Source organism: Festucalex cinctus, chromosome 1 (genome assembly GCF_051991245.1).
Source record: "Festucalex cinctus isolate MCC-2025b chromosome 1, RoL_Fcin_1.0, whole genome shotgun sequence".
Taxonomy (NCBI): Eukaryota; Metazoa; Chordata; class Actinopteri; order Syngnathiformes; family Syngnathidae; genus Festucalex; species Festucalex cinctus.
Genome location: NC_135411.1, coordinates 20,030,871 through 20,057,629, shown reverse-complemented (window position 1 = coordinate 20,057,629; position 26,759 = coordinate 20,030,871). Strand labels below are relative to the sequence as shown.

At 38.8% G+C, this 26,759-nt stretch overlaps 1 protein-coding gene across 2 annotated transcripts in view; it reads right to left on the bottom strand.

Annotated features, from left to right (window-relative positions):
- The window catches only part of LOC144018944 (low-density lipoprotein receptor-related protein 8-like), a 106,077-nt gene that overhangs the window by 54,563 nt on the left and 24,755 nt on the right, over positions 1 to 26,759 (bottom strand). For both annotated transcript variants that reach the window (XM_077521638.1, XM_077521648.1), the window contains exon 3: positions 19,477 to 19,599. In XM_077521638.1, the coding sequence (XP_077377764.1) occupies positions 19,477 to 19,599 (123 nt within the window). The remainder of the gene's footprint in view (positions 1 to 19,476; positions 19,600 to 26,759) is intronic.

The following is a 26,759-nucleotide window of genomic DNA, read 5'->3' as shown; positions in this document are numbered from 1 at the left end:
ACTGTTGGAAGGGCTTAAAATACCGTGGTGTAATCCCTTTAAGGACCCTCTTATCCTTACACAATACAATGTATGCTAGTGGTTCTGACTGTTGATGAAAATGATGAATAATGCGCTCTGAAATCCAAATTAAGTGAACCAAATTAGAAGTGCACATATTTTAGTATAGCTCTTTGTGCTGTAGGCCCAAGAGGTGACAGCAGTGTGATGGGTTTGGTCGGCCAGAGAAGCAGCTGGTGCCTGGGGAGAGCAAGTAAGCAAGTGGTGAGAATGGCTGACGCAGCCAAGCCTAGACAGTAGACACCACAAGAAAAGAAAAAAAAAAAAAAACACTGGTCACTGCAGTGCCACAGGGTTGCTTCTGAATAGCTCAGTCTTACTGTGCTCTCTCGGTCCCACATTAGCGATGGCCCGCTTGCCATGGGCCAGTATGGCACCTTACAGACGCTGGCCCGATTGGGTCAGTACATATTCCATAAATAAATTCAATGAAATCACACCTAATTTTTCTTTTTACCCCAAATAATCCATTGAATTTCTTATGTCGCAATACATAATCAAATTACTGGGATTGGATTGGCCGATCGCCGATCAGTGAGTTGAAAATTAATAATAATAGCTGATCACCGATCTTATCAAAAGATGGAGCAATATTTCTACTTAAACAACTTTGTTATGGTTTTGAGTTGGGTCATAGGGTCATTGAATTGTAATGGTCTTCAATAATGTATCTTATGATGATGAGCCTGGTATTGCTCAGTTTCGTAGTTATTTCATAGTTGCTATAAGGTTGCTACAGTATGTCCCTAATGAAGATAATGTTTGATGACAATGTATTAACCACTCTTAGTTTTCTATTCTTATGCAAATGTCCCTTTTGATGAAAATGTTATCAGTTGCTATACTATTAGTCACTCCTGTTTTATCAGATAAGCTTTACTCTGTCATATAGAATTACACATTCATGGTTCTTAGTCAAAGTTTCTCGGTGAAGTGTTTGCTTCGAGACCATCTGAATCCAGCCCTGCTTTCTGTTGTTACTTTGTATTTGTATATAAGACTGTATTTCCCAACTCATGTGTCTTGTCTGTATTTGGGTTCAAATCCTCACCTCATGTGACAAACTTGTTTATTGTGTAGTCAACCCCTATTATTCGCCGATGATTGGCGCACAAATAGATCAAATTATGTGTAACTGACGCCCATTAAAATGGATTTGGTAAAATAATAATTTCTTACAAAAATACTGATTAACATTCAATGCATGGAAAATGGGTCAAAACCCCCCACCAAAACAAAACAAAATTATTTTAAAATATTGGAAAATAACTGGAAAAAAAAAAATCTGCAAATCTAATGCAGTCGACCAGATCTGTGCAAATTCTATTAGTTAGTGGTTGTGATATCAAATGTTAAATATTCAATTAGATTTTATACTGCTTGAAAAAAATATATATACGTAAAACTAACAACACAGAAATAATATTTTCTTAAAGTCTTAAATAATGCAGTATTTAGGGCAGTGTAGCCCAGTGGTAGAGTGGCCGTCTTCCTTCCCAGAGGTTGTGGGTTCAATCCTATGCCACTGTGACCATATCGAAGTATCCTTGAGCAAGATACTGAACCCCCAGTTACTCCTGATGCGGCGTCATCAGTAGGTGAATGAGTAGTTGAATGTAAAGCACATTGAGGGCCTTGTAAGATGGAAAAGTGCTGTATAAATGAAGTACCATACCAAAAACGTGAATTATGAAATAATCCTTGAAACCTCTCGTGGTATATCATGAAGATGCATTGCAACATTGGTTGGCATTTTTGACTTCAAATGTTTGAACTAAAGAGTGTTGCAGAGAAGTTTACTACCAGGGCTCATACTGTGCTTTGAAGCCTGCACCCACTGTAAATAAACAAGTCTATTCTGCATCAGGTATTTTGAAGATCAAGGTATAAGGTCAGAAGGTATGTTTGAGATAAGCTGAAAGAGAAATTAAGAAAGGTTTGTAGAAAAAAAAAGAAACGGAGAGGGTTATTAATGTTAACTGGAACGCTTTAGTTCATTAAAAGGATAAATAACAGCATTTAAAGTTGTTGTTTTTTAATTGAAAAAAATGAGAATCACTCATATCACTCTCAATAGGCTAGTGATATGTAGTTTTAAATCTGGTTCCAATCGAAGCGTCTGGCATCTTCCATTTATGCCCTGTATGCAATACTGTAAATGCTTCATGAACCTGACCCTCATGTCACTTACTTTGTTACAAAAGAGCAGGGAAGAATTGGTTTGCAAGTTGTATAACAGCAGAACACGATCTGGGTTCAAAACTTTGTGGAGTTTTTATGTTCTCGCTACAGCTCGTGTGGGTTGTCACATAGTCCAAAGTCAGTCCAAAACATATACAACATATTTAACATACACACATTTGAATGTGAACGGTTGTTTTTCTGATAATCAGTTTGACTCTGTATCCCACCTCTCGCCTTAGTCAGCTGTTTCCCTGTGACCTCTACTCTTTGACCGCCTAAAACGTTTTATGACGTATGCTAAAATCCTAATAAATGGAGCCACAAACGTTAATTGACGTTTACTAAAGTTTTTTGTTTTTTTTCCTCTCTCAATGGGCAGTGCAACATCTTGTGCAGCACTGCCTGCTCAATGGGTTGTGGAATCAAAAACACCCACTAACTATGCCAGCAGATGGCACCATTGTATCTTTTTCAATGGGCTCACGGTATATGCAGTTACAATGAAACATGACTGATATGAAATTGAACGTTTTCAAGGATGACATGAATGATCAAAACCTTTGTCACATTAAATATAATTCACACAGCGTCAATAAACAAAAAAAATATCTAAGTCACTGTTGTGCAAAAAAATCTCTTTTCAATGTCACTCAAATTACCCATTTTTGAATGGTGATTACTAAAGAACGGAATAAGGTAGAAACTTTTTTTTTTTTTATGTTTATGTTGTCGTAGCGCACAACATTTTGCCTTGAAAGCTGAGTGAAAATGCGCGAAATTGGCTGGCACTGTTGGGGTTGTTTTTCGGATAATGTTTGTCAGTAAAAGAGTTAATCAATACAGAAAATCCATGGATGGATGTTTTAAGTAGAAACTGAATCATGTAAGATCTGTATGTCATGAGCAAGAACGATTGTGTTTCGTACCATACAGTACATCAATTCCACCCCCGCCCTGCAAGTTGTTTTCTCAAACCTATTTGCTAATGCTGCTTAAAACTAAACGTTAAATTTAAGTACAGTTGACTACAGTATTGCACAATGTGTCCGCTGCTGAATGTCAAGTGAGCAATCAAGACAGGAATGACCAAGCAATCAAAGTGACTGATTATAAGGAGCGATGTCTGGAAAGAAAGACAGGCAGGGGAAGGGGGGTCATTTCTGATGAGCTACAGAGAGTCAGAGCCTTTGAGTAATGACTTGCTGTCGAAATGAATTCCACTGATGTTCAACCAAACATGGCCTGACAGAAAACAATAAAATGAGGCAAGAGGAGGACCGAGAGAAGCTTTTAGGTAAAAGCGTATCAGGAGCAAGAAGAAAAGATGCTCCCTGACCTTTCCCCAATCTAATCCTCAAGCAAAAATCACAGGCAGCCGTAGCAAATGGAAAGAGATGAAGGAGGAAGAGCCGGCAGGCAGAGCGTGGAGCAGAATTTGAATTCATCGAGCCGCCGAGGTGTCCGACCCGCCTTGTCCTTTAACTGATGACTCTTTAATAAAGTGTGAGCTTGCTTCCTCTCAAACACAGAAGCCCAACCTCACTGTGACAAAGAAGTGGGAGCTCACTGCTCCAGGAGACAGATATTGATTTAGTGTTGTTATAAAGACATACCTAATGGCTTTTTTTCTTGGGAAGGAGACCATATAATAAAAGAAAATTACTCAAGAGACAAACAGGCTATACTGTGATAAACGAGGATTCATCTCCACTCCGGAGATTTGTTCTGTTTGAGATCCATCACGATAACCAGCGGGCATGTCCACACACAATGCTCCAATAGGAATACATTTTATTTGCTCCTCCAAGTTTGGGCCACTGTAAGGGTGGACAGGGCAGTGTTGGGCATGTTACTTTAAAAAAGTAATTTGCAACAAATTACTTATTGCGTTAGCAATGGAGTTACTGCTTTGTAAAAGTAATTAATTACTCAACAAAGTAACTAAAGTAACTGATATTTTGCTGTTGTTTGTGTCGCTGACATATTAACCAGCGAATCACATTGCCGCGTGCTATACACACGCAAGCACATCTGCTCTCATGGTTCCATAAAAGAAAAATTCACAGTTAGCAAACTATTTGTTTGTTCGGAGAAAAATGTGCCTGCCCAACAACATATGCCTAACCCTAACCCTAGGACATTACTGGACGGAGGAAGAAAAGTAAGAGCCAATCAGAGAGATCGTCACAAACATCAATTTCCATAAAAAGCAAAAGGACACAAAATCTCTCTATGGTGTCACAATGTGACACAATTTAGAAGGTGATATTGCAGCGTGTTTATTGCATAACATAATGCGTTTACATTGACAGTAACGATAACGGAGATGCTCCGACTGGGAAAATAATTAATTACATTACTCAGTTACTACAAAATTAACGATACACTTTAACGCCATTATTCACAACACTGTGACCGGGCTACATTTTCATATAATATTAGCAAGCAGCGTTGCCACAGATCAATTTAAAAAAGTAACTTAGTTACTTTACTGATTACGTGCCCATAAAAAAAGAAACTTAGTTACTTTGCTGATTACTTGATTTTAAAAGTTATTAATTTATATTACAAGTTACTTTAATAGTTACATTCAGCCGATACCGACAACCCTGCTTAACATGAAAATTACCCCCGGTTCGGCCACTTGAAAGTGCATTTTTAACAGTCACATTTAAGAATAAAGTTTGCTTTTCTTAAAAATAAAATAAAGAAAACATTTTTTTTTTAATTGTATTTACCGGTTTGTCCACAATATAAACAAATCAAATAATTAAAAGACAGTCATTGTAGACTTCAGGTGATATAAATATTTTATTATGTATTTCTAATTATTTATTTATTAAAAACTCATTCACTGCCAGCCATTTTAGAAAATTTAAAAATTTTCAATACTCACGTGATATTACGTTCAATAATTATATATAAACCAAATCTACCAAATGACAGAATAGAATAGAATACTTTTTGCCTCGTCCCGTTCTTTTATAATTGACAGTAGAAAAATGTCGGTTTGCCAAAATACAGCCATTTCTCCCATGGACTCTGAAACTGTGTTTATTTCGTATGAAATGGGGCAATGATGTCATCTACCGGTGGTTAGGCATCAGTAAAGTTGTTTCCAAGTTTGATATATACAGTGGAGCATAATCAGATTCGCCCCCATTTAGCCCCGCTCTAAAAACTACAATTGACTAGTATACTTGTCAAAGGCATTGAATGAGTTAAATATTAATGTTGTAATTATTTGGGGACCTCCTGCACTCACACAATTTGGTGTGACTTTCTCTTTAAGCTTGCGATGGTGCAACTCGTGTTTTTTTTTGTTTTGTTTTTTTTACGTCGTGTTATTGAAGCGACCTACCACTTTGTAGACAGCGCAGTGTGCATTAAACCTTAATAGTTGTATTTTTATCTGACGCAAACTCAAAACAGTGACTGTACTTTCATCTTGAAAACACAAATCTCTCTGACTCTTTCCACCTTTGCTGTTTATTGCTCCGTGTGTCATCAATGCCCTGAAACGATGTCACTCCCTCAGATGACAATGTGAATTTGAATACTCCCACAATACTTTTCACTGTGTTCAATTTGCAAATACTAGAGTTTCCCTTTATTTAGTTACAGTATTTGTTTAGTGACTTTAGTCAGCACTCTACTATAGTGTTAGGAATCAGGTGTCCTTCTGTATTTTATTATTCATTAACTATCAGTTTTACAAAACATGCGTGAGGGAGGCACCGTGGCTGAGTAGGATGTGTTGTTTATTTAAGGCTGGTCAATTCTGCAGTTACCTGCAATGGTGGTGTATTGGTATTAACATATCTGCATGGTGAAATAAATGCATTCCACAAAGTAACATTTTGTGACATTTGAAAAGTAACTATACTGTAGGCTGATTACTTGACAGGAAAAAGTAATGTGTTAGATTAGTGGTGACTCAAAAATGCACACGATTTATATAACGCGTTAGTGGCATCACTGTTAGGCACTTCATTAGGTACACCTGCACAGTTTAACTCATTTGCTCCCAATAATGTGTAAATACGTTTTTTTTTTAATGTTCTAAGTGTCCCAAAGACGTATTTATACGTTTTTTTGTTGGTTTTTTTTTTATGCTAGAGCATACAGAAGGCTTTGATGCAGCCTCTCAACTGCAAAGAACGGTTGCAGAAATGGTATTAGTTACACAAACGGCCAGCAGGTGGCAGCAGAGCAAAAGGAGATCAACCAGGGCCATGTAGAAAAAAAGCTCAATTACTTACAATTTTGAATAGATTTGTGAAAACTGATGAAACTTAGCTCTCTTCTAATGCTAATTGCTGCAAAACGGAAACAGATAGAAACATACTTTTTTTTTTGTCCTGATGAAAGAAGAGACTTTAATCTTTCTTTTGATAGGTTCCATGATTTTATAGCCATAAAACACAATATTCTGTGGGCCTTGCAAAATCAGTCAAAATCCAGTAAAACAGCCGGGAGCGAACGGGATTGTTTCTGTGAAAATGGCTGGGAGTGGATGAGTTAATTAGATGCAATAAGCTACATCAAGCTCCACCTCACACATATTATGTAGATAAGCCATAGAAAATGGATGGATGGAACGATGAATGGATGGATCGATAGATCAAATAGTTTGAACAAAAAACAGCCGGGATTTATTTCTCTTCTTCCAAAGCAGCACTGGAGGGTGTTTTTTGCAAACTGACAGCTGATCAAGCTTCTCTACATTGAGAGCAAAGGAGGTTTGATTTTCCTCATCTCTTTTCTCAACACAGTTTCAGTGTGAAGCAATTAAAGGGAACCGTGACACAACTGAAAAAAAATTGACACGTCTTTCAGCCTTGGAGCTGAAAAGGCAAAAGAACTGATAACATGAGTTAGACATCATGGCTTCATTAAGCTGACTTGGAGCGTCTGGGTTCTCCTTCCTGCATTATAAATGCTACAGAAAGGAACAGGCATGTTTTAAGAAACTACAAGATGGGATAATCTTGTTCTCCCATTTGCAAAGTGCACTCGTCGGTTATAACTGGAGCACTGGAACGTATGTCTGCTTTGCCAACAATTTGCAGCTTTATAGCAGATGTACTGTATACTAGGGGTCTGCTTAAAAAATCGATACGGCAATATATCGTTGCGGGCCTCATCACAATACACGTATCGATACGCAGGCGTCAGAATCGATATTGCTCGTTAACTTTAAATAGGCAGTTAACGTTTTCCTTTGCAGCTTGCATTGTACCTAAAAAATAAAACCCAGCAGCGTCTTTGAAGTTAATTGCCTTCAATTAATGCAAAAGTAGCTCACCGGTGATTGGACACTGTGTCTTGCTAAGAAAAATGAAAGCAGAGGAAGAATGTCAACATTTATTTATTGATAAACTTAACATGGCACGTGTCTCAGTGTACAAATTTTCCTATATTTTGTTTAAAAAAAAAAAAAAAAAGCGTCTTATTTGGGATACATATGTATCGCGATATGTCTCGTATCGTGGCCCCTGTATCGTGAGGTTGGCGGCAATACCCAGCCCTACTGTATACAAAAGCACAGTAAGGAAAGGACACTTATAATCAGACGTTATGACGCAATTCAACATATGTGAGAAATCTGAAGGGATTCAATAACACAAAGCAGCAAACTATGACTTGAGCATTCAAAAAAAATAATCAGCCTGATTATTAATTTAATTAATTGAACAGCACAACTCAATTGTTTGGCAACTGTCAAAATATCCTTCAGTTTCCAGCTATACATTTAAAAGGTCAAATGTAATATGAAAAAAAAGAAAGAAAGGTAGGCTACCTTTTTCAAAAGGAAACTCAGCTGCGAATGTCTGAAGGATACATATCTCTCTGCTTGTTGGGGTAATCGAATCTGGGCCCTGGGGTTGTATTCTTAAATCGCTCAGTATACGGCGGATAAAAATAGAAAGAAAAGTTCCCTCTGTTTGAGAATTCCACATTTCCCTAAAGGCTCTTATTCTAGGGTTACGTCCTCATTTAATGAAAGAGGATACACTTCTCATGCCTGTCAAGTCCAATCAATTTAAAAGCGGCACACAGAGTCTCTTTACAGAACTGAGTTGAACTCTGCAAGTTGAAGTTGTTAGAAAGTGTTGAGTACCAAATACACAAACTAATGAGAATACCAACTACTGAATTGGACTAGATTTTTGGCCGTAAACGTAGGAGCACAATTTAAGATAGTCATCTTGTCATATCTAGTGATATTTCTGTGATTTAAAACATTAAATGCGTTTTATAATTGTTTACAAAAAAAAAAAAAAAAAAAAAAAAAAAAAGAGAGCATTCACCTTCCGTTTTATGCTAGCATCGGCTGGCTACTTTATTTTTTGTACTCCCTTCTCAATCCTCTCTGACAATCCCAGAAACCCCCGGTCCCTTGAGGCTACACTGCCATCTATTGGTCAGCACACATCACATTTACTTTTACAAAAACAGTAACAGACTTTTCTGTTTCTGAAGGACAAAGTATTAAAAAAAACATTTTTGGGTTTGAATTTGAATTAATAATTAAAACATGTTTCAGTCATAAAATGGTCAAACAAAAACGCTATTGTGAAGATATTATGGGTCAAATTATTACATAGAGCAGCTTTAAATAATTTGACAATGACTACCATGTGAAAGTGAAGTTGTGCTAAAACATGTTCCAAGCGGGAATCAAACCCTGACCTCCCACATGCCAGTCAATTGATTTAACCACTCGACTAGTGTGGATATGGCGGTGGCTGTGACAATGGATGTAATTGTATTGAGTAATTGAGTGTACGTGAAAATATGGATAAATATTGAGAAAAAGTTCATGTCAAAAGACATTTACGTGAGTGGGGCAAAAATATTAGTTTCTTATACATATAATGTACAGCAAGTGAGGTTAATTGGAGAAAAGTCTACAATATGGTATTGTTAATATGCACTAACAAACACTGGAACAATAGAAAAATGTCAAGGTTTCTCGGTAGGCAAAAAGAAAAGTAATAAAATGTAAGAATAGTGTATCTTTAACAAGGCTCGAAACGAGCAATTTTGCATTGTAGTTGGTGCGGCAATATGAGCATTTTACGCCTCGTTGACCAACTGCGTTTTTAATTTCATCCATTCATCCATCCATCCATTGTCTTGACCGCTTATTCCTCACAAGGGTCGCAGGGGCTGCTGGCGCCTATCTCAGCTGGCTCTGGGCAGTAGGCGGGTGACACCCTGGACTGGTTGCCAACCAATCGCAGGGCACACAGAGACGAACAACCATCCACACTCACACGCACACCTAGGGACAATTTGGAGCGCCCAATTAACCTTCCATGCATGTCTTTGGAATGTGGGAGGAGACCGGAGTACCCGGAGAAGACCCACGCGGGCACGGGGAGAACATGCAAACTCCACCCAGGAAGGCCGGAGCCTGGACTCGAACCGGAGTCCTCAGAACTGGGAGGCGGACATGTTAACCAGTCATCCACCGTGTCGCCCTCATTTTTAATTTGACGTTTGAATTCGATCTGCACAATAAATGTTCTCTATATATTAAGCAGGTCTTTTGTACTGTTGATTATATGAAGTCAATACCGATTGTTCATTCATTTTCTGATCATATTTTATTGTTGAATAAAACCATTGCTTCAGGTCTCTGGGATTAACCTACAAAAATAAATAAATAAATAAATAAATAAATACATAAATCTGCCACGAAATGAGGAAGTTGCTTCTCAAATTAACATTGATTGAAATTGAAACATTGAAAAAATACGGGTTATTAAAACAAATACAGTACACAAGTAATATATATATATAGATATATTTTTTTTGTTATTTGTTTGTAGTAGAATTTAAATCATCAAATCGTATTTCCTTGTTGGTACAGACATCATGTTTATACATGGATAGGCTACCACAGTCCAGTCCTTAATCCCACTGGGACACTTAAAGACTTTACACAGCAGTTTTTCTTGGTGAAAAATAGATAGTGCTGACAGACACTGTGAGCATTCCACTGTGAGTTTCTTTTTGTTGGGAAGTGTTTTCCAACACTATTGTGTATATGTTAAAAGAATACACCGGTAATTGATAGCAACATAAGTGTCACAACTTTGTGAAGAAGGTTTCATAAAGAGGCTGCACATCTGGCTACAGTGGCCCACTTCCCCCTTGATTACACATTAATTTAATCCAAAAATTATGAGCTTTGGCTCTTCCCATGTTTCTCATTCATTTTTCATGGTTTTGCGAGTAACTCACTCGGAGAGGATTCTTAATTTGGCAATGTAACGCTACTCCAGCGTGTAATTGGGGATCCACTCAGTGAGCCAGAATGATTATGGCACAGATGTCTTAGTCCAAAAAAGCCTCGGCGGTGCGCGTATGAACAGTGTGCTCGTGCACATGTGAAACTGAACAAGACAGAACACGAGAAGTGAGGGGCAAAGTAAATAACAGTGTGACAATTGCAGAGCATTTGATAGTGCTGCCTGGTTTATATTTAGCTTTTAAGCTTTAGTCAAACTACTGCTGAATACTTTAAAGGTATACAGAGCTAGATGTACTAATTAGCCTCTGTGAAACACTATCCAGTCACTTGTCTATCTTATTTGCATAATGGCATATACATGTTTTTCCACTAACTATTAAAGATTGGATGCAGTCAGCGTGAAAGTCCAGCCTTCCTTCTCATGTTAATCAAGCCTGACAAGTTGTGCTTTAATTGATTAATGTGACGTAGAGCACTTTGCTTTGAAAGCAAATCATTGCCGTTTGGTGAACTGTCACTTCTTTGTGCAAGAAAATTAGTTCCGGAGGACCACTTAATATGTATTAGTTAATTGTTTTTTTTTTAAATAATTTAACAGCAACAACTAATGCTAAATATCCAACAGATTCATTTTTTGTTTTGCATTTAACTTCACAAGAAAAAAATACCGTATTTTCCGCACTATGAGGCGCACCGCATTATAAGGCGCACCTTCAAAGAATGACATATTTTTATACTTTTTCCATATATAAGGCGCTACAGTAGAGGCTGGGGTTACGTTATGCATCCATTAGATGGTGCTGCGCTCAAGGGAATGTCAACAAAACAGATAGGTCGGTCAAACTTTATTAATAGATTACAAACCAGCTTCCTGACAACTCCATTCACTCCCAAAATGAATAAACAGCTGTTTTATTATTTTCTCTGAGGTAAAGTATTAGTTAGCTAGCGATCCAAGATGGCGGGATCTTCTGCGCATGCGCGTCACCGATCGTGCAGGGTCACCGATAGTGTCTTGACAGCGAGACCTGTTGCGGCTCAATATTGATCCATATACAGTATAAGGCGCACCTGATTATAAGGCGCATGGTCAGCTTTTGAAAAAATTGAAGGCTTTTAGGTGCGCCTTATAGTGCGGAAAATACGGTAACCTTTTTTTGGCCCCTGCTCTCTTAAAGTCGTTAAATTAAACTGTTAAATTCAATAAATACAATACTGAACGTACATAACTAACACTAACAACTTATATACTTTCGCAGATCTTAAAAACACGTGACCGCAATTGTTTTTCAAAGTCATTCTGCTGTGTAGCTGTTTTTGAAGCATGTCCAGTGACAGAGACTGATGGGTAATTTCGCAGTGAAATTAACGCTAATGGGGTAGGCCATTTGAGCGCAATTGCCATCGCTTAAAATGCTGCTTGCACATCCGCACTACGCCCAACTTGGAGTCTTTCTTCCCTTCCTTTTTATATGAAATGTGATTATCGAACAGTCGGATTCAGCCCAACAGGTGGACGCGATGAAATGGATGTCATCCTTCCAACCGGGAGGCAGCTGCAAGTTTAGGGTTATCGCGTGGTTAATGTGCCTCATAGTCGAGAGCTTCTGGATTCGATTTGAGTTTGTATGCTCTCCCCATGCTTTAAGGGTTTCCGCCGACATCCCAAAAACAAAAAAGCATGCTGGGTTAATTGGGGACCCTCAATTCCCCATAGGTGTGAATGTGAATGTGTCTAGTTGTCTGTAGTGCCCTGCGATTGACTAAAGGCCAATCAAGGTTGTTCCCCACCTCTCGCCCATAGTTAGCTGGACCTAATCCACCCATCACACAATTAAAACCATAAATACTATAGAACAATGAACGGCACACAACTGTACCCGACTGTGCATTATCTGGAGCGGCTGAAAAGCAACATTTATCTAATAACATGCCAAAAATACAAAGCATTTAACTAACGGCGTGGCTCAGTGGTCGTCTCCCGACCCAGAGGTTGTGGGTTCGATACTTCGATCCCATGCCATTGTGAACGTGTCGAAGTATCCTTGAGCAAGATAACCCCCAATTGCTCCTAATGCTGTGTCAGTAGGTGAATGGGTAGTCAAAATGTAAAGTGCTTTGGGGGCCTTGTAAGGTGGAAAAGCGCTATATAAATGAAGTGCCATTTAACATACATCATACTAACCAGGGATGCTAATTAATGTGTGTTTAATATAAAGTGTTCAGATCCCTATAGATATGGTTTGCTAGTCAAATTAAATGTTGCCCTGACCAACCAATCAAAGGATGGTAAAATCTAATGGTAACAGTATTTGGTAGCTAGCTTGCGAGCTGGACTTCTGAGGTGAATTAGAATTTTTATTAGTTAAGAAACAGTCCTACCGCTAATAAAGTTTAGGTTCCGTCGACCAGCAGTACCGATTCTAAAGATACAGGACAGACTGATTGATGATAACGTGTGTATTAATGAGTTGTGTTGGGATCCTACAGACATGTTTTGCTAGCCAAATTATGTGTTGCCCTGATAACCAAACAGAGGATGGTAAAATGCTAACAGCATCTGCTAGCTAGCGGAAGACAGAGGAATTGCAATGAAACCTATTTGTCGATGGAGGGATGGGCTGTTGTCAGTTTTATTACTTTAGCTAAATCTAAATGCTAGCTTGGTTGATAGTTCAACTTCGCTAAACAAGTCACTGCACTCACTCACCTTACCCAACCATTTTTGCTAGGTACCGGCAGCTATTGGAAGCTGGCGGTGACGTTTATCTCGCACCGGTCCCGCATTGTAGCAGTGGAAGAAAAGCTTCATGGCTTGCATTAGGTTTGACCAACAACCACTGTATTAGGCTAGTAGGACTACATTTTCCATGATTCTGAGACACGGAAGCAGGAAGTAGCTCTAGTTCCGGAATGACTGCTGCTGATGAGAATGAGAACTCCCTTTTTAATTAATTTTATTCTAGCCCTGACTTGCTATCACAAGAAAATGGGTAGATGGTATAGCTGTGTCAGATTTATTCTAGGCATAGAGTTTTTGTCTTTATTTTAATCCTTCAACACAACCACCAAATCTCTATGCCATGTAGAGGAAACTGGCAGAAGCCTTTTAAAAAGTTATTTACTTTTTGTGTTGTGAAAATCTGACATTGCAATGTGTAACATCACGTGAAAATAGTGCATACTGTAAGTGATTTACATATAAATGGCTTTTTTTGTCAGTCCAGATTTCTGTCTCCTTATTGTGCAGTCAGGCGATCGGAATCGCTTCTTCGTTTATCTTTAATTGGATTCCGAAAACAAACATGCTTTCCATCAGAGGTCGCTTCATGTCGTCCTACTTGCGCTGAACTTTCTGAGGGAGACAGTTTCCTGCATTATTCATCCAACTCACCAACAGACAAACAAAGCGGTCACAAAGATCAGGCAAAAATAGACATGCGGCTACATTTGAATTTTGAATTCAAGGTCAAAGTGTTATTGAGTTTGTCAAAAATTATGAAACGTCACAAAAGTCTTGGATAATCGTCCGTCTCTCTTCAATGACATTATGCTAGTCTAGATTACAGTTCATGACAATGGGTCTTTGGAGCACGTGTTTTATATTTATCTATTTATTCTTGCCAATAAACCTTTGGACATATCAAGGCCAGGAATATATGAGGCTGTCTGGCCACAAAATATACAAACCACATCATAAATAACTTTGCCAGTAATACAATACTAACTACACAGTCGGGTATCCAAAATGACACCATATTGTTCTTGATGAATTGTAAATGTTCTAGTAAAAATGCCCTGCATGGTTAATTTAAAAAATTGCAGTCAAGCTTTCAAAGTCAGTGAGAGAGCCTTCAGAAAGAGCAGAGAATGAGAGACTATTTCAACATTTTTTTTTTAAGTCATTTGGTTCATTTTATTGTTTAAGTTGATCTTTCAGCAGAAGAGTTGTGAAAATATTTTATTAAAGTTGAAAAGTTCCTAAGTGCTACTTTAAAGTAGCCCAAATTTTGAATTGTTTAGTTACTGCAGTGTATTCATCGCGTGTGGAAAAATGTCACAGATACAAATAAATTCTTTGCATCAAACTGTTTTATCTCTGACTGTTTGTAATTGCTGCGGAATAGCCTTTTTGGAGCAGACTTTGGAAAGATAAATACATAAACTGAGCATTGATGAAAACCAGATATGCTGCTGCAGTCAGATGTGGGCACAACGAACACAAATAAAACAAACAAGTGACTCAAGCCGCTCATGGACACGTCTAACCCCCGCCAGCATTTGTGAGTGGGTGAGCGTCGCTGACTGACAGCCAGAGAACTGCCGCTCTCGGTGCTGCAGGTAATCACCGCCTTTCCTCCAGCCGCCACATGAGTGTGTGGGCGAGTGGAAGCTGGCAAGGCGGCTGAAGTGCCACAGGAGCCGAGATGACAAGGGAAATTAGCCAGGCTCTCACAGGCAGAGTTAAATAGAAGCTTTTCTACACGAGTTGAATACCTGACAGCGTTTGAAGATGCAACACCCGAAATGTCAAAATAATTTGCCAACTGTATTTTTACAGCAAAGCTGTCAGATGCTTTACCTCAGCTTAAAAAGCAAACTAATTTTAAGGAAACAAATACAAATTCAGGTTCATTCATCATTGAATTGCAAGGAGACGTAATATTCTTGTCTGGTACTGTATTCAAGCCATCGTTTTTAAGCAGACAGAGAAGTATACTGTAAGTTTACATAAATGGGTCAACTGGATCTAAACGCCTCACAAAGAAGCAATTTGCCGTCTGATTTTTTTTCACAATGAAATATAATGAAAACAACAGTTTTTAAAGGCAACGTTCCAATTTTTTAAAAATCCCAACTATATAATCAAGTCTCCTATTAACAGTTAGGAGTAGTGCTGGGGGGGAAAAAAAATGGCTAACTCAGTTAAGTTGACCACAAAAATTGGGAGACCCAGAAATTTCTGCCTCCAAACTATAATGCTAATTTTAAATCATATTTGTGACAACCTTAAAGGGATTAGATCTGTTAAGGTTCCGGTGTGACCGGAGAGTGGATCCCAGAATCACAGAACACAGAGGAGTAAGTGAGAGGTTTTATTCACCAAAACACGTGAATATGAACATAAAGCGCTGGACACAGCCAGGAAAAAGGTTAACAAAAAGGTGCTTGCAAATTGCAAGGAGGGAAATTAACACAACACAAAAAGACCCGAAGGCTACAAACCACAAACACAAGAAAGCAACAACTTATTATAGCTATGAAACACGCCACATAAAAGTGGGAACAAAAAGAGACGTAGCAAAACTTACGTAGATGAAAATCGAGAATCTTGGGACTATAATAATTTAGCGAAGGCAAAAAACAGTAGAAACACTAGACGATGGCTGTGAGCAGACGGCGCAACGACCCGACAGTGGCTGCAAGGAGTCCCAGTCCTTATGAAGGCCTAATAGGTGATGCACTGCAGGTGTGGTGCAGGGGACACGCCCCTCTCATTAATCAGGCACTGTGAGACAAGGAAACACACTGAGAGCCCAGCACCATGACAAGATCACTGTTTTTTTAAGCCCTTCCACAATTAACTATAGGCATATAATGATTAAATCTTACCTTTGACACCATGGCGATGTATTTTTTTATGAAATAGGTGTTTTACCGGTTATTTTTCTAACGCAGAAGTAAAACGCCCGGTTCAGTAAAACCCCGCCTCTCCCCGTGTGGTTGCCGCGCCCCCTGGAGAGCCGGCTGCGTCCTGCTGCTGGAGCGCTGCGTTTGAGCACTCCTCTGAATGACCACCAAGCCATCAATCCTTCAATAAACATTTGAAACAAAACGGCTCCTTGCCGTGAGAAATCGTGGCGGAGGTGGGAAGGAGAGGGAAGAAGGAGGAAAAAAAATAATCTGGGCTGGTTTCAAACCGGGGACTTGCTGCGAACAGAGCAAGCACACTAACTAACCACTATACTATTCATTCTGTGAGGTTCAACAGTGCAGAAGTTTTACTTGTAGTATACACAAGTGTCAGCCAGAACCTTTGTGGGATTTTGAGACAGCCAATTGTCATTGCACTTTGGCATTGCAAATGTGAAGGATAATTGATTGCTTTGAATTCATTTGGACAGAATGTTAACTGATAAAAGCTACTTTTGTCACTATCCCAAGGAGGTCTCAGAGAAAGTGGGCGTGCGTTTAGTCCGCAGAGGCGGTGCGGGGTTGTGTCCGCACCTGATGATGTCACAAATAGGGTTGTCACGATAAGGTCAATATTGTGATATCGCGATATTAAAACTGCCACAATATCGTCATCATCATGTTCACAATATTTAAAAGGAACACATTTGTTAAAAAAAAAAAGTCAGGTTGATTTCCATTTGTGCAGTTCTAGCACCCTCTAGTGGCTCGTTTATTAGTGCAATTAAATTTTCATTAGGGATGTTTTGGCCTGCTATGCTTAAAATCTATGCTAATTGTCAGATGAAGGGGAACCTAATTTGCTTGTGAAGCGATCAATGTATGCTTGCATTAGCAAATAAGTACCTCAATATTGTTATTAGAGATTGTAGGTGGTTTATATGCATTGATGTTATGTACAAAAGCAAGATATTGTGCTTTTTTTTTTTTTTTAGTCTGAGCTCTCTTTTTTACAATATCGTGATAATTATCGTATCGTGATCTTTATATCGTGATAATATCGTATTGTGATGTTTGCATATAGTTGCATCCCTAGTCACAAAGTGAGCACCCGCTCGTTTTCTCAGGTTGGGAGGCGCTGGTGCTTGGAGAGCAGAATGACCTAGAATTTCACATAGAGGGGCGAATGGATGAAAACACCACTTCGGTGATGTTTTTGGTGAGGAATATCGATTTTTCACATTTTTGTCCCTTTAAACAACGTTTAGCCAGTTTCGCATTCCCATTTGGTGTCATTTAAAAAAAAAAAAAAAAAGTTTTATATAATTACTGTGTAACCCTGTGAACAATTAAGGGTTAAAATACAAAAAAGATAAAAACAGAAAAATAATTAATATCATTAGAATATTATTTCAATCCATAAAAGTATTTTTATTGTGTTATTTTTTTTAACACAATCTGCCATTGACGTTCATTTATACCGGAAGTCCCTCCCCGTAGTCACTTGATTGACAGGCAGAGAGTGAACGTTGGAGAGAGGGAGAGAGAGAGCGCGAGGAACGAGCACGCTGGACGGAGTCACCGCAGCAGAGAAACCGAACGCTCAGAAACAACTTTAAAGTGATTAAAACCCATTTATACACAATTAAGTCAGCGAAGACAACTGTTGAAGACAAGAGAAGTGATCAGGAACCAGGCGAATCCGCGTTTTTTGATTATTGTTGGCCTCGGTAAGCTAAACCATGCCAAGTTACCTTACATGTGCAGACGAGCTAATCGCTAAGCTATGCTAACGATTAGCCATGCGATGTTACCAGCATATTATTGTTTTCAAAACGTTTATTGATGCCTAAGCTGGTTGAGTGAAATTTTCGAAGTTAATGTGATGAAGGAAGCTTTTACACATGAGGAGAAATCTTACTGAAAGTGATGTTTTTGTATATTTTGAAGTGTTTTTTTACACAGTGTTATTGAATGTCATTAACAGTCAATTCTATTGCCTGTTGCATTTCGTTGAGTATAAATAAGTATTGCAGCCAGTAATAATAAGCTGTAATTAATTTGCACTATTGTGACCACCACTATTTTGCTTTGTTAAATAAGAAATGAAAAGATGCATCATACATTTTGATATGAGACTTGGCATTGTTTTGTTAAGTTACATTACAATTTAAAAATGCTTTAGCAGCATTGTTGAAATGGCTGAACAATATTAGAGGTGTTTTCAGATAGACAATAGTTATCTAAATTTTTTAAGATGAGTAAAATCCTGTTTGTAAAAAAACAGGTCAGGTCTTTTGAACGGATCAAAAACCTCGTGGAAGATTCTGGGACCATTGATGGCGAGCCACCCAGATTGAACAGTGAGGAATCATCATTCACGGATCTCTACAGTGTGGTAGGACAGTACCAACGAACAGAACTTGACACGAACTTTTGGAAAAGGATGCAAGCGAGAAAACAAGTGATCACAGACTTTTAGACTTGACTTAACGGACTACTTAAGACGACTCTTTATTTTTTAAAGGGCCCAATTTTTTTTTTTTTTTAATGGTTCATTTTGTGTGTTATTGTTGTAATTGATGACATACTGTTACTAAAGTGTTTTGTTAAGTTATCTGCTCTGATGTATTCATTTATGGTCACAGCCCACTGCACTTAGTTCCGTAGTCTTACCTAGAATCATTTGCGTTGTTCTGTTACGCTGGTTACAACTGCAAAGCAGAGCTGGCATAGCTTGGAGACAAGAACATGTGAGCGTGTATGCGTGCCGCCAAGATGGTTGGCAGACATTTACTGGAGGCAATAACAACTCAGCTTTGGTGCTTTTTAAGTAAACCAACACTAAACAAGTTTATCAAGCTAACTTAGCTTAGCATAGCTTGCTCTATCAACACAGCCCATTATAGTGTAAAAAGACTTGATTATTGTGGGAAAAGTGTTTGAAAAAGCATTAACAGCTACCAGCGTTGGCGGCTAGCACCGAGCCAATAAGCAAGTGCCGCTTATAGTATGGCAAGACCTGTCAAATTAGTTTTCAAAGGCAGTTTAGGCGTAAATAACTACACAATTTGATGATGACAGCCTGACACAGTTAGTTGTTTTTCCTACTTAACTTTATATTACCTGGGTAATCAATGGAATAATCGACAAGAAAATCGATTCTAAAAAAAATTCATTCAAGACAGCCCGAGTTAGGAGAAAAAAAAAACACACACAAGAAGGGCAAAGATCTCACAGCCCCTGCTAGCGAGCACCGCAAAACCACTCAACGAAGCGGCGCTGTCCTTTACATGCGACCTTGATCTGAGAGGTTGTGTGGTTTCACTTACTGCACGTCTCCTCTGCCTCGTCAGACCCGTCGGGACATTCCGGTTCCCCGTCACAGCGCCAGCGCCCTGGGACACACTGGCCGTTCAGGCAGGCAAACTCTGCAGGGGCACACGTTTTCCTGGCTGCTCCAAGAGAAAGAAAAAGAAGAAGAAGAGGATGTTAAGGTCATTGTTCCTTTTAGACCTAATCGCTGTCCTACAACTGGTGCCATTATCTAAACGCTGGCCATCAGGCCTCATCAAGCTGTCCCTCACTAATTACCCTTCCCACTTTCTCGGCATATAAACTAAGTGCCAAGCATTGATATTTTGCTTCTTAATGATGGGGCACTAAACATTGCAAGATCAGGGAGGTTAAACCTCTTATCTTGCCATTGTGTTTGTTACAAACTGCAAGGCACACGCACACAATTTAAGTATTCCTGGATAACACAAGCAAGGCCAGTTTTCCTTATTTGCTGTTAAAGTGCAAAAAAGCTTTGAGCTGACCTCTTCAGTGTGAAAACGACCCTCCACTAAACACAGAAGCTCCATAGAAGACATAACATTTAGTGTGTTTCTTTACTGCCTCCACTAAGAGCTTTTTTTTCTGTGACATTTGTTTTTCTGACATTAGAATTAATCGACACTATCAGGCCGGTGCTCATTCTTTTTTGATGGAAATGTAATAAATTATTTTTAGATTTGAGTCCCTAGGCAGATATTCACATTTGTCCTTCATTAATTAAAAGACTGTGAGATGCATTGGCAACAACTTAACCTACACCTGAGCTATATAATGAGGAAGAACACAAAAGATATGTTTTAAAAATCTACTTTTAACTCATTCACTGCCAGTCCAGGAAAACAAAACATCTTTGACGTCTAAAATCGTCTATGGCAGTGAATGTGTTAAAAAGATACTCTTGATAGAAACTGTTATGCTGCCAATGTGGCTTAGCATCCAACTAATTTGCGTGTTTGTACGTGTGTTCAGCACACTAAATTTGTGATGCAGTTAAGAGTGAGTTTAGTCCAGCCACAGATTGATTTACGCTGAAATGATTGCAGGTAGGTGTGCTATTTGTCTATATGTGCCATGTGTTGACGACTGACCAGTACAGGTTCTGAAGCAGGGTGATAATTAGGTAAATGAAGATAATTACATCTTTTAACCAATGTTAACCAACTAAACAATATTCAACTTTTTATTTATTTATACTTTTGCTTTTGGTAACATTTCCTTGACTGACTAATTCGTCCTCATGAATTTCATAAATCCGTTTTGATGCACGAGCTATATTAAGGAGCAAATCCAAGGAGTTGCAGCCGCCGTATGGGCTGGGGGTGCGACTTATACTCTGGTGCGACTTATGTGTGAAATTATTAACACATTATTATATAATTTCATATGTTATTTTCACACTAAACCGCAAGAGGGCGCTCTAAGCCTGTGTTGATAATTTCAACATTGCCGGTAGAAGAGGAAAGCGGCGCATCGTCTACCTCCCGAGTTGGGGGAGTTGTTTAAAAGTGACAAAGAGGATAAAGATTTCATTGGATTTAGTGATTTGTAGTGAAACTGATAGTTTGGTAAACTTGTTAGCATGTTCTTTATGCTAGAGTTATATGAATAACTTGTAGTGATGGGAACATAATTCACCCACGGAACGTTGGGACGAAGGGAGAGTTCCGGGTGGGAAGGTTTTGTTATGTGGAAAAGGGGAGTTAGCCTGTTAGCTTCTAGCTGAGTGGGGAGTTGCTGTTAAGACCTCAGAAGCTGATGTCAATAAAACGCCAGCCTTTGGCTCCGTGCTTCAACACTCCGCCTCCGACTCCCATCACTGCTCGCTACAAACTCTTAATATGTTACGTCGTTACTGACATTACCAGGCATGTCAGTCATGTAACGTTAGTATACCGTATACTTATTCAGCCTGTTGTTCTCTCTTTTATTTTTATTTTTATTTTAAATTGCCCTTCAAGATGACATGTATGTTTTTGGTGTTGGATTTTACCAAATACATTTCCCCCAAAAATGCGACTTATACTCCAGTGCGATTTATATATGTTTTTTCCTTCTTAATTATGCATTTTTTGGCTGGTGCGACTTATAATCCGGAGCGACGTATAATCCGAAAAATACGGTAGTATAAATTCCTGCATTTTACGTCATGCTGTTTATCTTCAGACCACAAACGAAGAAACCGTGACTCTTTTGGTTGCACTACACTTTGCTTAATTTGCCACAAGGTAGGATTCATCAACAATCAATTCCAATTTATTGACAATGACATAGGTGACCATATGGTCCATCTCAAGTTGCAAATGCAAAATGTATAGACAGAGTAACCCAAACCATAATATTTGCAAGGCCTTGCAATGAAATGTCAAATGCACTTTTCAAATATATGCAAGAGAAGCCTACTGTAAATGCAAACTAGGCTTTCACTTTTCCATCTTAAACAGTCTATTTGGTCCCATGCTTGAGTAAATTTTACACTTGAAATACAGTAAAATATTCAGAGAAAATTTTAATTAAAATTTTGTTAGTGTGTACGAGAGAATTTGCCTACCACATGAAAAAAAGAAAAACGATTAAAGAATTTTCACTGAGAAATTCTAAGTACCGTATTTTCCGCACTATAAGGCACATCTCATTATAAGGCGCACCTTCAATGAATGACATTTTTTAAAACATTTTCCATATATAAGGCGCTACAGTAGAGGCTGGGGTTACGTTATGCATCCATTAGATGGTGCTGCGCTAAAGGGAATGTCAACAAAACAGTCAGATAGGTCAGTCAAACTTTATTAATAGATTACAAACCAGCTTTCTGACAACTCCATTCACTCCCAAAATGAATAAACAGCTGTTTTATTGTTTTCTCTAAGGGAAAGTATTAGTATTAGCTAGCGATCCAAGATGGCGGGATCTTCTGCGCATGTGCGTCACCGATCGTGCAGGGTCACCGATAGCGTTTTGACAGCGAGACCTGTTGCGGCTCAATATTGATCCATATATAAGGCGCACTGGATTATAAGGCGCAGGGTCAGCTTTTGAAAAAATTGAAGACTTTTAGGTGCGCCTTATAGTCGTGAAAATGCGGTAAATTTTGTAAGGAAGAGATTTTTTGACTAAATTTGAGCAGTTTAAAAAAAAAAAGTCACTCAAGGGTTGAGGAACGAACTCATGACCTTCAGCTTGGGGGACTGCCACTCTACCACTTGAGCTATGCCACTCCGACCCGTTGCTCATATCCAAGAGGAGAAAACGTATTTGGTCTTGAAGTTGGTTATGAAGATTCCAGTTGACATTAGCGAGATTCGAAGACACAGCAGGAGCTGAAATGGGCATTGCAATGGGAAGTTGGAGCAGAACCTTCTACATAACCCTTAACTACTGTATATCACGTGGACAAAGATCTCGTTATTCTGAGCTTGGCTTGATACGGGCTCTCGGCAGGCCTCCACATCATCACGTTTGCTTCTTATCGAGTCCAACTGAGCCAGCTACTGATTTGAGTCAAGGTCTACAGGGGCTGTGGTTCACTTGGCAATAATTACCCAGGCTATGACATGCCATCTGCTTGGAGTGACTTTCTGTTTTAATTAGTACAGATTCAAAAACATAAGGCTCATAGGGGATGCGAGTTAGTGGGGGCAGGCTAGAGAATAATGGTGCCAAGGACTGAGAAGAAAGCAGAGATCAGATGGAAAAAAAAAAAGGGGGGTGGGAGCAATGCAGAGCTGGATTGTGTCACATGTTGTTAAAATGTTTTATGGAGACCAAATGCACAAGTGTAAAGCGTAATAAAATTTGTCAATTTAACTGTCAAAGGCAGGGACACTGATCCCTATGACATGTCGTAAATTTACAGTATGTGTCACACATCACGTGATGTAAGGCACAGCCCAAGTGTCTATTTGACTTTTTTTGTCATATTGCCAGCAAAACCATAAAGCCAAATTATGCTATTACCCCTAAAAGAGGAAGTCAGGTCAAAATGTTCTTTACAATAATATATTCTGCGACTCCACTTGTCTAAACGCGGCATTCTGATTAATATTGCGGAATATGAATTAAGCAGAAAAATCCACCTATTTTTATCTATCTTAGGGGGCGGCCATTTTGCCACTTGCTGTCAACTGAAATTGAATAACAACTAGGGGTGTGAATTCGACGATTCGATTCGTATCATGATTCATAGGTCACGATTCGATTCGATACCAATTAATCCCGATACAAATTTATAAGTAGATTGCTGTGATTTTTTTTACTCACATTTAGAAAATACTATTCAGTAAACTTGTACATATGCACTAAGATTTGTATGAAATGGTATTATTTATCTGAAACTTCAGTCTTCTAACTGTGAGCCACTGTATTTAATCTGTTTCATGTTTGAACAGCATTGAAATGAAATATTAAGGCTTAAGGTTCCATTAAATATAACATTCTTCCATGCTTAAGGTGTGAATACTAACCCTAAGTAAGACGTTTTGTTGAATATTTTTCCATCAAAAATGGATGTTTACAAATTGATTCGGCTGCCGATTGAATCGATTCTAGAATTGCAAGATGTAATATCGCGATATATTGCCGAATCAATTTTTTTTAACACCCCTAATAACAACCAATCACAGCTCATCTGTTTTCTGAGTTTCATCACATGATATTTGTAATCTGAGCCACAATTGGTCATTACCAAATACACATATATAAATGATTACAAAAAGAACTGAGTAGATTTTATTTCACTGAATAAATGAATATATACATGAGCACATACTTGCCATGTACTGTATGGATTTTGCACACATTTATGGTAGTATTATAACATTTTTGGTACATTGAGCACATAAGTATGGGTTCAAAAGTTCTAGTTATTAACATGCACAAGGTAACACAAGGTTGGTATTATACAATTATTTCAGTTTCAGATTCAGGTCAAGGTTGTACCACTGGCCCGATTAATCAAAACACAATCTGCATATTCTATTGAATTGCAAATTCATGATTCAACACCGTGAACTTGTGTCACATGTCAGCGGTAACGGGCGGTTGCTTAGAGTACAGTCTTTTTATTTTGTAAGTTCGGAGTGAGTGTGTTAATTATAGCTCCAACCGGCGCAAATGACCAGTGAAGAGTTTGGACAGCCTCAGCCAGCAGAGCTCCTCAGTCCCTCCAGGCTAGCCTGAGAGTGATTTATTGTGAAGGTGGTTTAGTTCAGCTTGGCTAAACACCGAGAGATTTACCTTGATGCCTGAACTCTGACGCGCCTATGATCACTGCTGAGCAACATCGATGTTTAAATAAAATCTTGAGTCATTAAGATGGAAGTGTTGATGAAAACACTACTACAAAAACGTGAAACAGTCCTCTTCCTTTTGTTTTATGTGCTCATAAACACCAGATGTCTGTTAATGTTCTCATTCAGCCACGTCAATGTATTCTTAGGGAAGTGAATCGATCGCAACTGGACTGTTCGGGGAAAATTCCAACAAGAATTCAAAGCTATAGAATAGAATTTGACACGAAAGTTGATCCCCGTGCTGAATGTGTGGATTGTGTTGACATAATGGCATGACCTACATTTGAAGACATTACACACTCATGATTAATTCCACTATGACTTCCAGCGATAGTATTTTACTACACATGCACTGTTGAAACAAGTGATGTAACTCACACATTTCCTTTGTTCGCAGTCAGGATTTATCATCATTAAGTCCATACGATTGTAGGTCACGGGAGCATAATGAAATATTCCGAATATAAGAGGCTCACTGTTGAATTGCAAATGGGGCAAAAACGCATCAATGATGCAACCCAGCTGTTAAATAGCCCTCGTACTGCATATGTGGTCATCATGCAGTCATATTTACCCTGTCTTTATTTTTAAGTATTATCTCTGTTCCAGAAGTCTGAAAAGGATTCAGCCTGGAAAACAAGCAAATCTTGGAGGTCCCAGTGGACACACACTGTACAAGTGCGATATGTAAGAACATGTCTTCAAGAGAGTGGCCTGGATAGACAACAGGAGAACGATGGATGGTGGATGGAATAAACAACACAATCTGCAGTACGTGCTAGACAGGTAAATTCGACATCACTTCAGCTCGTAAAATGGAATATGTCTTTGCAAAATGGCTTCTTCCCTCAATAGGGCAGTTTACAATAACGTCTAACTACAATTTTTCGAACAGCTCACTGCGCACGTGCGTCCAGTTGATTTTCAGATAAGAAGGTAACACAGGCAGGCGACAGGGAGTGTGTTCGTATTTTGTACGTGGCAAAACTTGTGGACTGACTCCCTATTTCACCATAAATATACTTAACAGACGTATTATAGTTACAGCAAACCTCTGCTGCTTTGGTGTCTGCCGCTATGTGACTGGCGATGTGACCGGGATCGAATGAAGAGAGTTTCCAGAGGAATGTCTACGCTGGGTTCAAACATGTGCAATTAAACGGCAGTGATTTACTCAAATAAATGTCACCGAAGACAAATATATGTGCTCTCTACATTTTGTCGGTGGAAATGGGCCAGCAGCTGAAAATCCTTATTGATTGTTTTAAAAACTCAACTCAACTTTATTTATAAAGCGCTTTAAGAACAGGCGTTGCTGTATACAAAGTGCTGTACATAAACATCAGTTTTGCATAGCGTTTGATATATTATTTTGGGGTTTTTTAATGTTACTTTAGGTGATTCAGTAAATTAGCTGCCCAGCAACATAACCTAACTTTATTAGGTCAACAGACGAAGCTGAACATAACGCTAACGTTACTTCGCCCCATTTCGTCTGGAAACGGTTTCGGCATCTTTTGCATACAGATATTTTAGGATCGATTATTAATTCCAGCTCATCAACCTCAAATCCAAAGTACAGTACTTCCATACGCGACTTTTGGCATTTTTCTTCTCAACTAATTGAGGGGCAGCTGCCGCTGCAGTTGAAGACGACGCAGATGTGCGGGTACTGCCATGTTGCACGCTAACTGTTTTTAGCGGCAAGGTAGGCACGTGACGTCATCAGACGTTGCGTGGATTGCCAGATAACCGCTCATTTACACCCCAAAACAACACAAAAGACACGGCCAGATGTGCCGCCTCGGTACCAACGGTTCTTTGGATATTGTAGAAAAGGCAGGACTGTCACATTTTAAGAATCTTGGCATCGACTTGGTACCGAAGTATCGGTTCTCGTGACAACCCTAGTAACAATATAATTAGTGATTACTAGACCTACGATTACCGTATTTTCCATTTTTGCATTATAAGGCGCACCTTCAACG